The 16,167-nt window shown below is 29.7% G+C and overlaps 2 protein-coding genes across 2 annotated transcripts in view; both read right to left on the bottom strand.

The window, feature by feature from the left end:
- Positions 1 to 15,388, bottom strand: part of UNC7_1 (Innexin unc-7) — a gene marked incomplete at both ends in the record, with an annotated part of 106,852 nt that extends 91,464 nt beyond the window's left edge. Inside the window, one exon of the mRNA XM_012937784.3 lies at positions 15,214 to 15,388. Within this exon, the coding sequence (XP_012793238.2) occupies positions 15,214 to 15,388 (175 nt within the window). The remainder of the gene's footprint in view (positions 1 to 15,213) is intronic.
- The window catches only part of MS3_00004531 (uncharacterized protein), a 358,189-nt gene that overhangs the window by 233,686 nt on the left and 108,336 nt on the right, over positions 1 to 16,167 (bottom strand). The gene's annotated exons all lie outside the window — the stretch shown is intronic.

Genomic DNA, 16,167 nt, shown 5'->3' with positions numbered 1-16,167 from the left:
TCCATTGGCCGGACACTATTAGCAACAACGTACTGTGGGAGAGAACAAACCAGATCCCAGTGGAGGAAGAAATCAGGAAGAAGCGCTGGAAGTGGATAGGACACACATTGAGGAAAGCACCCAACTACGTCACAAGACAAGCCCTCACATGGAATCCTGAAGGTTAAAGGAAAAGAGGAAGACCAAAGAACACATTACGCCGAGAAATGGAGATGGACATGAGAAAAATGAACAAGAATTGGATGGAACTAGAAAAGAAGGCCTAGGATAGAGTGGGTTGGAGAATGCTGGTCAGCGGCCTATGCTCCATTGGGAGTAGCAGGCGTAAGTAAGTAAGTAAGTAAGTATATTCTAATTAATATCAGCTTAATACGTTTTTCTTGGGTTAGTCAATAGAGAGTACTGAATGGATGTTTCATTCTAATATGATACTTTTAAGTAGTATACATTCATGAATTGAAAACCTTAATTTCTTTTTGTGAACGCTTAACCATTAAAATCAGAAGGTCGTAGTTTATTAGTGTAATTTCAAGTTCAGTTATTTTACAGTATAATCATTCAATTCCATTGATGACGATTATTTCAATCTCAGCATCTTTGAACTCTACTAGTCTTGAATTCGCATTAGAAATTCAAGAAGATTTTAAATTATGTGACAAGTTAGCTGACTGTTGTAGTTTATTTGAAGTGGTTTTGAGAAGGCTAGCTCAGAATAATAATGAAAAGTTTCATAATTAAACTGTTTTTTTCACCTAGGGAACACAACAAGAGAAAAAACAAATAAATGCGAGAAATACGATAGATTATAGTAATAACTCGATACTCAAGTAGACATTTCTCTTAAAAATCAAAATGACATAAAAAAGTGAGGTACTTTTCTCATTTACAAAAATCTCAGTACTGTAGGAACTGGTACTACATCAAGCCCACATGGCTTATTCCAGCTTCTGGAAAAGTCAACTTATTCATTCTTCTTAAGTGACATTTTGATCTTGTTAACCATTCGCTTATCAACCTTGACTGTTGTTCTGCAAGCGTATGTGTATGTATGTCTTATCTTACTCATCACATGACTGCAGCTTATTTTTGTCTGACTATGAATATCGATTCATTCTTGATTAAATCAAGTTGGCTTATATGCCTCCTCCACTGCGCATCATTTCGCTTCGCTCTCTTCTCCTCACTTCCTTCGCTCCGTCTCTCTGATTGTCTGTTCTGATCAACGGATTGTACATTTTCGTATTTGACTTATTTTAATTCTGTTATTTACGAAAGCAAGTTAAGCTGATAACTATATATGAGGGTTAACAATATGTGTATTTCAATAACCTTCATTCATGCAATAATTACACGATCAAACTGGAGTCAAATATAGAGTCAATAAACAACAATCCATTTATAAGTTTAACATAATTAGTTTATAAGTGATTATGATTTGGCTAAATAGAAAAATAATCCAATTTTAAATTATGTAGTCCTTTAATTCCTTTTACCTTGTTCCAAAGAAGATAGTGTATTTAAAACTAAATCTGTTTGATTTAAAGGCTGGTTACATTTGAAAACAGAATAAATGTAATAAGGATTTATACTGGCGTCATTGTTATTTCCTTAGCTATATGATTATTGGAAAAATACGATTACTAAATTTAGATACACTGACTTATATGACCAACAAATGACGCATAAATAGCCTAGAATCCCGATTTATCCTTTATCCGCCTAGCCCTACCTGTTAAGTCCAGAAAACTAATCTCAGCTTCCGAGATACGAATCATCTATTTCAAACGTATTGGGCTTATATAAAAATCAATCAGATCACATCATACTATAAAATAGAAAATAACAAGCCAAAAGTGGCTGTGATTGTGAGAAGCTGTTACTAATAAATTGGAAGTATCTCAAGAATAGTAAATCGTATGATACTAGTTAATAAGTCAAATAAAAGCTTACAACCAAAGGAACATAAATACACACATAATATAGCCATACAATAGAAATATACATATAATATCAGTCTATGGACAGATCCCAACAGTTACCTTTCATTATTCTCGTCGGGATATAATAGTTATATTCATATATTACTTCTCAGTTAAGTAAATGTTATGTATTCTGTATAACCCTAAATAGTTTTTTTTGAAACTAATCAAGCATCAATTATAATATTATCTTAAAGTTTCAATGTATCAAACTGAAATTTCTTTCTTACTGGATTTTTTAAAAATTTCCTTAGTGAGTAAAAGTCTTTTGTTACATAAATTCGTTAAAAATCAATAAAGTAAGTTAAATCTATATCATTTGATAACCAACAAGAAACCAGGTCTGTTGTGAGATAGTAACTTACAGAAGACAATGGTGGATGGTGGCTCAATTTCGTGGACTGGTTGAAGTTAGACATTAATATCGTTGGATGCGGGCCCAGTAGTCTACATGTTAAGCGTTCGCGCGTGAGACCGGTAGGTCCTGGGTTTGAATCTCGTGGGGCGGGATCGTAGATGGGCACTGTTGAGGTGTCTCACAATCGGACGAAATGGTTGTCTAGTGCCTCCAGGTTTTCCATGGTGGTCTAGCTTCAATCGACTCATGAATTCAACTATTCAATAAATATTTGTTTTTCTTAATGTCAGTTATTTTTTAACTGAAGATTATTACTATTTAACATTGTCCGCACAAAATACTCAATGTCCGTTGATCAGATATCATCAGTGTCAATTTACTGTGGCAGAGAACACATTAGCTTCCACCTGAATAAGAAATTAGGAGACGTTGGAAATGGACAAGACATACATTACGGAAATCACCAAACTGCATCACGAAGCAAGTGCTAACTTGGAATCGTGAATGGAAAGAGAAAACAGGAAGGCCAAAGGACATACTGCATCGGAAATTGGAAGCAGACATCAAAAGTATGAATAGCAACTGGAAACAACTGGGGAGGATTGTCGAGGACAGAGTTGGTTGAAGAATACTGGTGGGCAGTCTGTGCTCCTCGAGGAGGGGTAACAGTCGTACGTAAGTAAGTAAATGTTATATTTCATAGGTATGCAATTGAGTTGACGATAGTTTTTCCCATAAGCTAACATTCATTTAAAGAAAAGATGTTTGAACAACCGTTATATTCTAATTTAATTATTTCCCAACATTAAACACTCATTACTCCAAATCAAGATAGAATCAATGACTTGTAATTTCAGATGTTGTAATGAACATATTCACTTTAAATCAACCGAGTCGGAGTAAAATAGTTGACATTCTCAACTTTAGTCAATTTTGATCTCTTATTGTTTTAATTACGTATTTATAATTATGTATGTTGATCAATTTATTTTTTTATTATTTTCCTCCAATTGTCATTACTTATAAGCCTACATCAACAATGTTGACCTGAAATAAGTTTCTTTTTAAATAGTCACAATGTATGTTTAGAGTTAAAAGACATTCATCAATTGAGGAAAAGTATCGCTTTGCTTTTTTAGCTTAAATTATATCTTACGCAACTATTATGAAATTCATGATTTTCAAATAAGCTATGCTTAAGTTAAAATTACTTCTTTTATAGTGTTTTGGAGACTGAAGGATCATAATGATTTAGGACTGTTTATCCATTAGACTGTTTATTTATGTACGTGTTACATTAAAATGACTCTGATCTACTAACACAGAATCGAAATATCCATCATTAAGGCATCTTTCATTTAGCAAGTACACTGTTTGTGAATATTAGGTTCAAGGAAGATATTGTCAGTAAGATTTTCATATAATTTACTACCGCCGGCCTCTTATAAGCCTTCATTGTAAAAGACTAATTACAATAACCAATCAGTTTGCTGTTTATTTACAAGTTTACCAACTTCTCTGGAGCTATATAGGTCATTCGTTTAAACTAATATTTTGTCGTATTTCGATAGTATCCACTAGTATGATTTGACAATACAAATCAATCACTTCTTTAATTCTTCAGCATCCAATGAATCTAGGACATAAAGTTTCACAATTATTCTTTGATATTAATCACAAAATTCAATTAAAGATTTTAGATAGTAAACACTGAAACCTATTTGACACTATAGAACCATCAGTTATCCACAATTTATATACGCAAAAACATTTTAATAGATCTTTCTCACTCTTGCTTTTTATTACAGTCATAATTGGATTTTGTTTGTTTACTGTTTCCCTTTTCTGTTACATTAAGAAAAATATTTACATTTTCTATTTGATTCCTATTTATTAAGAGATCGTTTAGATAGCAGAATTAGTGTTTATAATTTTTTAAATGCCATCTTCATTGTAATTATACGTAACACTCACAGTTGTATTGTTCACCTCAATTAGCACACCTTTCTTACAGTTCATAAAACCACTTAATCGTAAACAATTTAATAAGCATTTGTAGATCAGTATATTTCTGTACTATTTTGTAGTTGATTTCCATAATACATTAACGTGATTTGGTGAAGTACAAAAAGACTAGGGACCACTAGATTATTATCTAGTTTTAACTCGTGCTTCCTCAGTAATGCATGCAATCATGACTTCACATTATATTGCACTGAAAACCTTTATTTCGATTCTCATTTAAAACATTTCCAGATTTTAACAGTCGATGAAAAGTGAGAGAAAAAGGTGGAAATACAAAAAGAGTTTTACTTTCAGGATATATTTAGCAGTAGAAAACAAAAGGTACTTATAAGGTTACCGATGACCTTGATATTTTAAAAACCTTTAGAAAAGATGGCAAAAATTGACCAATCAAATTAGAGAACCTTCTAGGAACGTTGATTGGTTACAAATAAATTGGAATATATTTTAGCTTCTCAAAAGTTTTTCAGAGTAAATAAAATAGATAACTCTTAAACTAAATAGCCATAGCCTATTTCCGACATATTACAAGTTGTTTTTTTTTGCATTTACGCTGATCCATCATGACAATATTATACAAAAATGTAAATATCTTTGGTAATGAACTATTATAAGGAACTTCTGATTATGCATCTGTACGTATGATGACTTATACTTGTAAGCATTTATGACTTATATATACATACAAAATAAGTCACTTGTTAGATCATTTTTTGTCATTCATTCTTTAACTATTACCAATACTAATAGGGGGTTATGTACTATAAAATTGTTAAATAAAAGGTATTTTATTATTAACGCATAAAACCCGGAAACATTTGTTATTAAGTTGTTATCAATTCTGTCTAGGTGATAATGAATAAAAAAACATAGCTGTTTTGACAAAAATATTTTAAAAAATCGACTTTTATATCCGTAAAAGTGTATAGTTTAAGTAATTGTGTATGTGTGGGTGTGTGTTGGCGATGTTTGTACGTGACTACAGTTGTCTGTATTGGTGTTGTACATCGATTTTCCTACTTTTAACTTGTTAGATTGCTGTATTGTTAATTCGATGATATACTAATCTATCATTTCTGGATTTCCAATTTGACACATTGAGAAATTAAAAAAACATATCTAAAATTAACTAGCAATAAACTAACCATTAACTAGTGCATTATTAAACATAATAAAAAAAGTCCAGAGAATAGTAAACAACGGTTTCATCTTAGTATATTGATAAGGAGCTAGTGGTAAAATCCAATCTATCTCAAGTTTGTGCTGATGATGTCGTTCAGAAGAACGATGAAAGCTCTACGACCAAACCATCCAGCTCAGAGAACAAAACTCCACCAAAATCCAGTACATGCATATCTCCTTGTTTGGAACTCGTCAACTGGGTGCAATTATATCTATGTTGTTTATGTTCACACTGAAGCTTGAACTCACTATCTTTCACTTTAAATGTCTAACGCGTTATTCACTGAACTATATGAGTTTAGATAGCTACTAATTTGTTCAACAAGTATGTAGATATTAATGTGTGTTTACGGTTTCCGTTTTATGACAGAGGTCTTAGATATCAACAATAGTAAATTATAAACTCAAACTTATTACTATTTCAACTTGGCTTATTACTATTCATGATCAACACTAAAGATAATAATTGACTATCTCAACATATAACCACAAACATATCACTACTGAGTTGGTTGGTTGAAATCTGATGGATTGAATATACATTTTCAACTTGACTCAATTTTAGACGCTCTAGAATGGTTTATTTTAAGGCATTAATAAGAAATCTAGAATTTCTTATAACAGGACACCTAGTCAATTTTTCATAATTATGAGTACAACACTTTAATTGTTATTATTTCGTGATGAAAATAATCTGATTAAATCGTGATAATTCTAAGTATAATACTATTGTAGTGTATGCTACTTATGATGACAGATTTAAGTAGTATTTGACCGCAATCGATAGTGGAATGCCAATCAGTTGAAGATTGAATTGAAGAGATCAGGAAAGAAATTGAAGAATAATTGTAATAACAACAGAATTGGAAGAATCATAAAGTAGGTAATGGACAACTGAAAGAAGATGTGCAAATAATGTATTTCATGTATGATTTTTGTATTTTACGAAGACACTATGTAACAAAATGTTGACTCACTGAGTATTACATCTTTAACTGTAATTATATTCATGTTACAATAAAGTTAGAAAACATTACTGGTAATATTATTATCAATGATAATATTGCTATCAGTCAATAAAACTACGAGGAAAAACATTCTGAAGTAATTTATATACGAGACTATAATTTATGGACGAACCAATCAGGTATAAGATAACAGGTCTCAGATTTTGGCGAGAACTTCATTCACCTATTTGACTAAATAGAGTTTTGGCATTATAGCTGATGTTAGTTCGTGATGAAAACACAAATCTAATTCTTAAAACTAACCATCAACTGTAAATCATAATTCTAATTCCTCACACAGGTTTATAACTCTCATTTGATCCTAGTTATTAGGTGGACATTCTGAAGGTCACTTTAGCGTCTCTCCAAGGTCTTCCAAAAATTATAGTCTCACCAATCTATGTTTTCATCCATTAATTAACTAAATCTGATTGTCATTAATATACCACCCTTTTTTAAACTAAAAAAGAAAAAAGCGATCCCAAATGAAAATCATTGTTAAAGTTGACATTCAAATGGCTCTTTATTTTGTGAAGGTTTTTCTTTTTACTTGTCAATTGTTTAAATGGATAATTTATGTGCCCATATGTGCATACGCATACCCTAAGTTGGTTGGAGTTTTAGTTGTTAAACAAACTTCTATCAAGTAAAATCAACAAAATTTCAATCAACTAAAAAAGAAAAATAATAACAGACATATAAAATTTAAGTAATCACTTCACATGGTTCATATAAACATACAATAAGCCATAGACATATTCATAGACAAAGAAAACTATCATGATGAAGTAAATAACTTTTAGGTTTTGATTATTTGTCAGTCAAATGAATGGCATGAAATATAAGAAACAATGTACACAATAAGCAATATATATATATTGTAAAGAATAAATACAGGAAGGACACTCTAAACCATTGTCATATATTAGATTGACCATCATAAGTTTTCTTTCAACTCACTTCTACACTAGTCAACAATGCATGTTTAGGTAGACAGTTAATAATCAATTCAGTCAATGAAGATTTATTTATTTTATTAATCGGTTCTTAAATTACTTATCAACTATCCTACGTATAACCACAATATTGTTCAGTCAGTTGTTCTATGATATATGATCGATATTCATAATTATATATTAGTGACCTCTAATCTTTTTAAAAGGTGATAGATCGTACAAATTCCATTGTATAAATAGCCTAAAATATGATTTTGTGGAGATCGCAGTAATTTGAATAGTTGATATCATGAGTCAATTGAAGCTAGACCACCATGGAAAACCTAAAAGCACTGAACGGCCGTTTCATCCTAGTATGGGACTCCTCATCAGTGCGCATCCACCACCCCACCTCTCGAGATTCGAACCTAGGACTTATCAAATTCGCGCGCGAACGCTTGACCACTAGACTACTGAGCTGGCATCCAACGGTATTAATGTCTAACTTCAACTAATCCATGAAATTGAGCGACATATTCACATCCATTGACCATATTTTATTATAAAGAATAAATGAGTTGATTATAGATCTTGTAAGGTTCATCAACCATTTAAAATCTAATTTAGTCCATTTTTAAATAATATTTGCACTTTTTTTGAACGATAAGTTCTTATTGATTGAGACCGTGTATCGATCAATGTTAGACCACCATTCAAAACCTGGAAGCACTGGACGACAGTTTCGTCCTAATTCCTGAATTCCATGAGTAATTTCATAAACCAATTATCAGTATAAATATAATCTATTGGTCTTTCGTGAATTTATTCTCAGTGTAAAGAGATTGTGGATATTGTAGAATTTCCTTTGATCTAAACCACGAATCGATTTTAATTAAACCACCATTGAGTACCAGGAAGCACTGAATGACCATTTCGTTCTATTGTGAGACACCACGTCAGCCAGAATCTACAACCCCGACAACGAGTTATGAACCTAGAACCTTGGATCTTACGAGTAAACCTTTAACCTCTAAACTGCTGATTCAGCGTCCAGAGGTGCTAATGTTTAGTCAAAGTAACTTTATTCTTCTTTGATAACTAACTCATAACAATACTAAACTCACAGTCTAATAACGATCAGTATTAAAAGTATTAGGGATACATCAGTTATTATTGCTTTTATTATAAATATTATCTACACTCTGATCAGCCGGTTAACTAGTAAATTACTTAAGTGAAAAAGAAACGGTATGTTAAAACACTTTTAAGTTGTTGAAAGGAAAAATCCTCTTAACGAAATGACTAACGTACGTCTGTACGTGTGTGTTTGTATGTTAGTATGCATATAGAAGCAAAGTATATATATATATAAGTGACTTGTCAGATGATAAGAAAGGTTGAGCTTACTATACCATTATGAATTCCTTTTTAAAAAAAATAATTCTTACACTACACCTAAGTCAGTTGGGCTGATTCACTGAAAATAAGAGATAACTGGGATGGAAAAACATACTTTTCATTCAAGAAGACAATTTTAATCAAATTAATTTCTCTGATTAAACTGAGCAATTACTCAGCTCAGAGATTCTAATCTTACAAACCAAAAACAATAAAGTACTAGATAGTCAGCTTGTTTTAATTTACGACTGACTCCTTTGGATTCAGGTCAGATGCACTAATAGTACAAAACAACTGTGTTAACGATTCAGAGATGGTTAAATATAATTCATAATTTTGTTAAAAATGGAGATGAGAGACACTTTGATCTTTAATATGGTATCATTTGAATGACCGATGTTTAGTAATAAACTGTTGATTTCACTCGTATGATCCGACTAACTTGTCATCTACTCTCATTAACACTATTGATTAATATGAATTGAATCAAGATAAAAGTAAACATATTAGGTTGATGCAAGAATCCAGTTCTGATATTGAACAAGTCATCATCTGACCACATTTGTAATCTTCCTCGAATCAAATTGAATACATTATTATATAGTATCCTACCAAAGAAGAATATTGTCATGATCAGTACAGGGCAAACTAAGTTTTGCATAAGATCATTATTAAGTTTTAATATTAGTCAAGAAGTATACAATTTTTCTTCGCTTAAAAACAAACTCGATCACATTATACGATATCCTCTATCAGCCACTTTTATTATCGATTGCTTTTTATAATGATTAAAAATAATTTCGGTATAACTAATTGCTACAATAAAGCTGTTTAAATGAAGCTGGAGAATAATCTTGAGCTTTTAGTGCTTTTCATTAACTAATGAGTGAGTACATAGAAGGTTAAGTTACTGAATAAATCAATAAATATTATTGATGCAAATTAAGTATACATGATTATTATACTTAGCTGAAAAGTTGTTCGATTTTTCTTTTTATTAAGCCATGAATTTTTTTCCGGAACGAATACGATGGCGTAATTTCATGGATTGGTTAATGTTAGACATTAATACCGTGGTCTTCGCTTGCAAGAGTGAAGGTCCTAGGTTTAAGTCCAGCGTGCTGGATCGTGGATACACATTGCTGAAGAGTTCCATACTAGAACGAAACGGCCATCCAATACTTTCAGGTTTCCAATGTTGGTCTAACTTTAATTAACTCATGAATTCAACCATTAAATTATTACAATCTCCTCAAAACCGCTTTTTGAAAATACTTATTCATTCGACATAATTATTAGTAAAAATTAAAAATCCTATGGGTATTCATAAACAAACTTCATATATTTGATAAATATAGACTCCTTTAAATGTTAGTGGAATAACATTGTAAGGCAGTGATTTATAATACATGTAATTGATAAATAATTCGTTTAACATAACCGTGCTTATTATTCAATATAAAAATAATGACATGATTTATATTAAAAGAAACAAATGTTTCACGCGATTTAGCTTCCTTACAGTACCATTAACACTATAAAATGGTATGATCTTTGATGATTTAAACTCTAAATGAAAGTTCCTACTATAAAGTTCGTGATAGAATCAATATCAGCTGGCAGTACTTATCGGATATTGGTGCAGAACACTAAAAGGTACTATTCGGAGTTGGATGGATTCAGTGGTATTGTAGTGTGTGCTGCTTACGCTGACAGATATAAATAGTATTTAGCAGCAATCGGTAATGGAATGCCTGTCAACTGAAGATTGAATTGGAAAGAACAGAAAGGAACTTGGGGAGCAATCAAATAACAACAGAATTAGAAAAATAGTGGAGTAGGTAAAGGACAACTGAAGGAAGATATGTATTTAATGTAGAATTTTCATATTTTACAAACTCATAGTGTAATTTTTCATTAAGCATTCAGTTGGCTATCCCCACTAAGACCTCGTTCACTACAGTATAATATATAGCCACACTATAGTTTTCTATGTATAAATTGAAGTTTCTTGGTAATTTATCCATTTGTTTAACTGATTGTGTTAAGTACTGAAAAGAAAAATCACTAACTTATTAGATTATCAAATAACAAATTGAAAATATTTATTCCTATATAAAATAGGGAATAATGTAGCTCATCGTAACTAATTCATAAAGTACATAATGATGCACCCAGTTTTATACCTTAATGTTTTTTATGCTACAGCTGGTGCTAATACATAACTTTACGCTAGTGGAAACCAAAAACAAGAAGAACAGAACTCGAAACCGTTATCCACTAGTTGGAAATTGATCGATTTCACCAATGAATAAAATTCTTCAACGTATAAACCAATCAGTCACTTATTTGTTTTACTATATAACGAGTAATTGGCAAACAAATAAACATAAAGTTGAAGGATTACAATATACCTAGTCAGAGTGGGAATTTTTATTACTGATTTTCTAATCTATAAAACAATACAGTTTGTTTTCGTCCAAATTTTAGTTCAATAAAATATCTATTTAGATGACATGGAAACATTTCATCAATTTCAGTGCTTCATTTTAAAATATCTGATTGATCAGTTTAAGTAGGGATATATATACATATATATTGAAAAGGTAATAAGTTTTATTGTAGTAGGTTAATCATTCATCCTTTACATTTAAACAAGTCAACCATAAGTTGAACATGATTCTTTTTGGTTAACCAACTTATTGGTACAATGAAAGTAAAACTTTATTAAACATTTTGTCTCTCCTTCAAGTTATATAAACGTATATATATATTGGTCACTATGACAACAACTGTATGTAAATCTATGTATAGAATGCTATACCAGAAGTTTCACGTGTAAAAAGTTGTTTAAATATGTCATTTAAACTATTCAAAACAGTTAATTTCTATAAGAGATGATGAATTTCGGATTGTTTTAACTATCAGTTTATTGGGAGATGAAACTGATCAAACAATCCACAATCTCAGTGACTGTCTTGTGCCTCTATACTCACCACATTTATTAACTCATATTCATAGTAATTATGTAACTTTTACTAGATAGATAAATGTGTGATAAAATATTTGTAAATTTATATTATATACATCAGATGATTGAAAATGACTAATATCAGTCCCTAAGACTAGGTTCCATGCTCATTTAAACTAATTACATCAATGCAACCGCATAATTTTAATTGAACTGATGCTTGTGTAAGATATCAATCAATGTCATTCAGCTTCATAACTTAAATGTTACCATTGAAGTATTTAAGCCACAACTAATCAATTTTAGAATTAATTTTTGTTATCAAAAGTTATTGAACTCAACAACTCATCTAATCATACCAATGAAACTATGATTTTTTTAAAAAGTTAAGTAAACTGTTTGAACTCCCCCCCCCAAAAAAAATACAACTTCAGTCAATAATTTTTATTGTCCTTGTTACTATTTTAAGTAAAAATGGTAAATGGACAGCTCGAATGTAATTGAAACAATAAACAAACAAATAAATAAATAAACACTTGTTCAGTTATCTACATAACAACTCACTTTAAATTATCACACTATCTTTGATTCGGTAAACAAAAATCAATATATATATATATATATATATATATATAGAGAGAGAGAGAGAGGGGGAGGACAAAATATTATCTTTCCATAATAAATCCAAAATTTAGATCAATTTTGTAACCATCCATGAAAATCTCTTAACAAAATAGATAGTATTAGTATCAGTAATAATAATAATTCAAGATATATGTTCAATTCTTTTGTCGGTATATGTCCATTAATTTATTTGATACTTTATATTAGAATTTTATTATTATAATCACTAATATAATATATGATATATATCTATATGTCATGTATTGTAAAATGTTGAATAAATACATAAACCAAGGTATTAATCGTATCATATATTTATATACCAATGAATGGATGATGTTCATTCCTTAGGGTTTTAATTTATTTCCCTCCTCCCCCCCCACACAAAAAACGAATACTGATTCTTTTTTTTCAATCCATTTAATTTAAAGTATTTTAGAAACATTTTTTTAGTTTTTCTTGTTCCAGAAATATCCTTCATGAAGAAAAGAAAATTTGTTTATTTTTAGATAGAAAAAAAGAATATAATAATAATACTGATAAAACTCATCTATATTCCCAATCATTTTTTCCCCAGTGTTTTGCGTGTATACTAATTTATTCAGTTTATTCATTCGTTTATTCATTCATTCATTCATTCACTTATTCATTCATTTACTCGTTCACTTAGTCCCTGTTTATTTTTTACTTAAAAGGAAGATTACATCCTGTTTCCAAGTGATTGATAGTGATCGATTAGAGTTATTTATTATGAATTATATAGGTTTATTGTAAGTAAATGTCAATTAAATGTATAAAATATGTTTATTCTTTTGTAAAAAGAAAAGAAAAAAACATTTAAAGTGAATTAAAGTATACCTAACCAACTTTCTTTTATTACTGACCAAAGTCATATAGAATAATAATAATTATTATTATTATTACTATTATTATTATCAGTATTATTGTTACTATTTATTAATCATTAAGACAGTACTTTCAGTTAAAATCATAAATAGTAAGTTTAAAAACACGAAGTTCAGCGAAGGGATCTCTTTTCAACGAATTTATTATCAAGCTGTACAATTGTATATATATGACAATATTTTTATTTGTTAAAGTACTAATTCCATGAGGAAATGTGAACACGAATAACCAAGATAATGTAATAGAATGATTATTATACTAGAGTACGTAATACGAAAAATAACATTCGATTTAGTGGATATAATAAGATGATTAAGATGTTTTTGTTACAATAATTAAAGGTCATAAGGGTGTAGAAATAAACAAGGAGATATGATGAGTATTTATGGATAAAATAATGAGAATACAAGGGGAATGCAGTAATAATAGTAATATTAATTAAGGCTAAAGTAACGATAACGATAAGACGTACTTTTTTTGTACGCATAATTTTGGTTTGAGCTCATGATCGGCTACTTTTAAGAGTTGGATTCGAAGAAATCTAGGTAGATTTAAACGAGTCATATAAACAACCGTAAAATCAAAATGCGAATCCGTAAAATGATTACAGTGTTCAAGTATAGAACTCCTAACTGTTTTCCTTTCACTCATGTAGAATCAAACTAGGACATGTTCTCGTATTCGTATATGTACGATTGTGTACAGCTTGATAATAAATTCGTTGAAAAGAGATCCCTTTGCTGAACATCGTGTTTTTAATGTTTAAATAGGGATTAACTGTTAGCAAATAGTGATCATTTTATGAAAATTGAAGCTGGATGTTTGTTTGAGATAAAAAATAAATACCAAATAAAATTATCTCAATATTTTACTGAATGTAAGTTTCATTAAAAGTGTAAAAAAAGGAAACAAGTTTCTTTAAACGTTATCAAGAATAAAAAGAAAATAGGAAAGTGAATGAATTAGCATATGTCAGTAGTACCTAAATTTGAACGAAGAATATTCTTTTCGATAAATTCTCTTCAGGTTCTACAATTCTGTATCCAAATTAATAATCCGAAGAATGCCCAGGTTTAGGCCAAATACATCGTTTAAAGTATATGAATTTAGGATTGTGATAAACAAACTACAATAAAATTGTTAATGTTAATATGACTCAGATAGAATGTTAACTTGAATCTGGATATATGTTAAGTGAAGTTCAAGATCCATGATCAGAATAAATATGAGTCAAATAGGGTGAGAGAAGTAATACTGCAATTACAATTCAGTCAAATGTATTTATCAGTTTGCCTGCTCCTGTGGAGCGAGTTATATTGGTTGAAGATCTAGGAATTTACATTTTCGTGTTCGTGAACACCTCCCAACGTGGTTAAACAAAGGTTTGATGAAGAAAGTGAACAGCTCAATATTGACCCATTTGATACAAACTGATCATAGTGTCAGTATAAACCAATCTTTTTTCAATTATTTATAAGGTCAAACCTTGTCAGTAGTCATCCAAATGAAGAAACTGAAGAATTTATCGAAAAGAATATTCTTCGTTCAAATATTAGTCTTTTAATATGATGGGGATCTTTAAACGAGTAATTAAATTTACAAAAAAATTTTGTATTCTATTTTCATATCATATTATATTTGTATTTAAAAACTATAGACTGTTTCATTCCTCCACCCCCGCTGAAAAAAAGAAACATTCATATTACCGAAAAAGAAATTGAGTTTTGGAATGAATATAAAAAAGAAAACATGTATCCATCAATATCATCATAATTGTAATATATTTATCAAAGAAATACAAAAAATAAGGGGGAATAAAATCACTTACCAACATATTGTCGAAAACTGATAATTGCTATAAATATAACCATTAGTCCACCAGTAAATTGATAATTTAATTGATCAATAAAATCAACACCTTCTCCACCATATGGAGTTTTAAATAATCTGCCTAATTTAAATACAAATCCACCATCTAATAAACCACCAGCTCCACGTGCCATTGATAATTATTATGTATATAATTTTTATATATTAATATTATATTTCTATTGTATTATTCTCTTTAATATGATATAATCCAAAGAAAACTAACTGTATAAATCATATAATATAATAAGTCAGTAAACACTTAGGATAAAGAATCCGTTTGTTTAGTAAAGTGTTGGGTCCCTTTTTTGATTATCTGTTTTCTTTTTTGTTATTCTCCTTCTTCTTCTTCTTCTTATGATTATTATTTAGAATGTAGTAGGAAATCCGATCAATTCAGTAAACCTATATTGATCTAATTGTAACAATCTGCATAGATATTAACAATGGATAATGATAATACCACAAATATTGTCCGTTTGAATAAGATGATCATTTAATTTAATACAAATATTATGATGTAAAATCACTTTATTATTATTATTATTATTATTTGTATTAGAGGAAGCCGGATTTCTGCTATTATTTATTATGTAATAATGTTTTGTTTGTTTGTTGGTTGTTTGCTTGTTTCTTCTATGTAATCTTTTGAAATATAAGTAATACTTGATGATTAAACGGTTTATACCAAGATAACATTGATCTATTTAACATGAAAACCTTTTTTCATACAAATGAATGTTCTTTGATTTGTGAGAAAAGGAACTATATATATGGAAATTTCTTATGAATACACATTTGAAAAATTGAATTTGTATGGATCGGAAATGAATAAATGCATCATATACTACTTATAAACAATAATTATCCATTAAAATCAATTAAGAGATCATAATTGTCAACAACAACAACA

The sequence above is a fragment of the Schistosoma haematobium genome, chromosome ZW (assembly GCF_000699445.3).
Source record: "Schistosoma haematobium chromosome ZW, whole genome shotgun sequence".
Taxonomy (NCBI): Eukaryota; Metazoa; Platyhelminthes; class Trematoda; order Strigeidida; family Schistosomatidae; genus Schistosoma; species Schistosoma haematobium.
The sequence above is the reverse complement of the archived record's forward strand: the minus strand, read 5'-3'. Positions and strand labels throughout refer to the sequence as shown.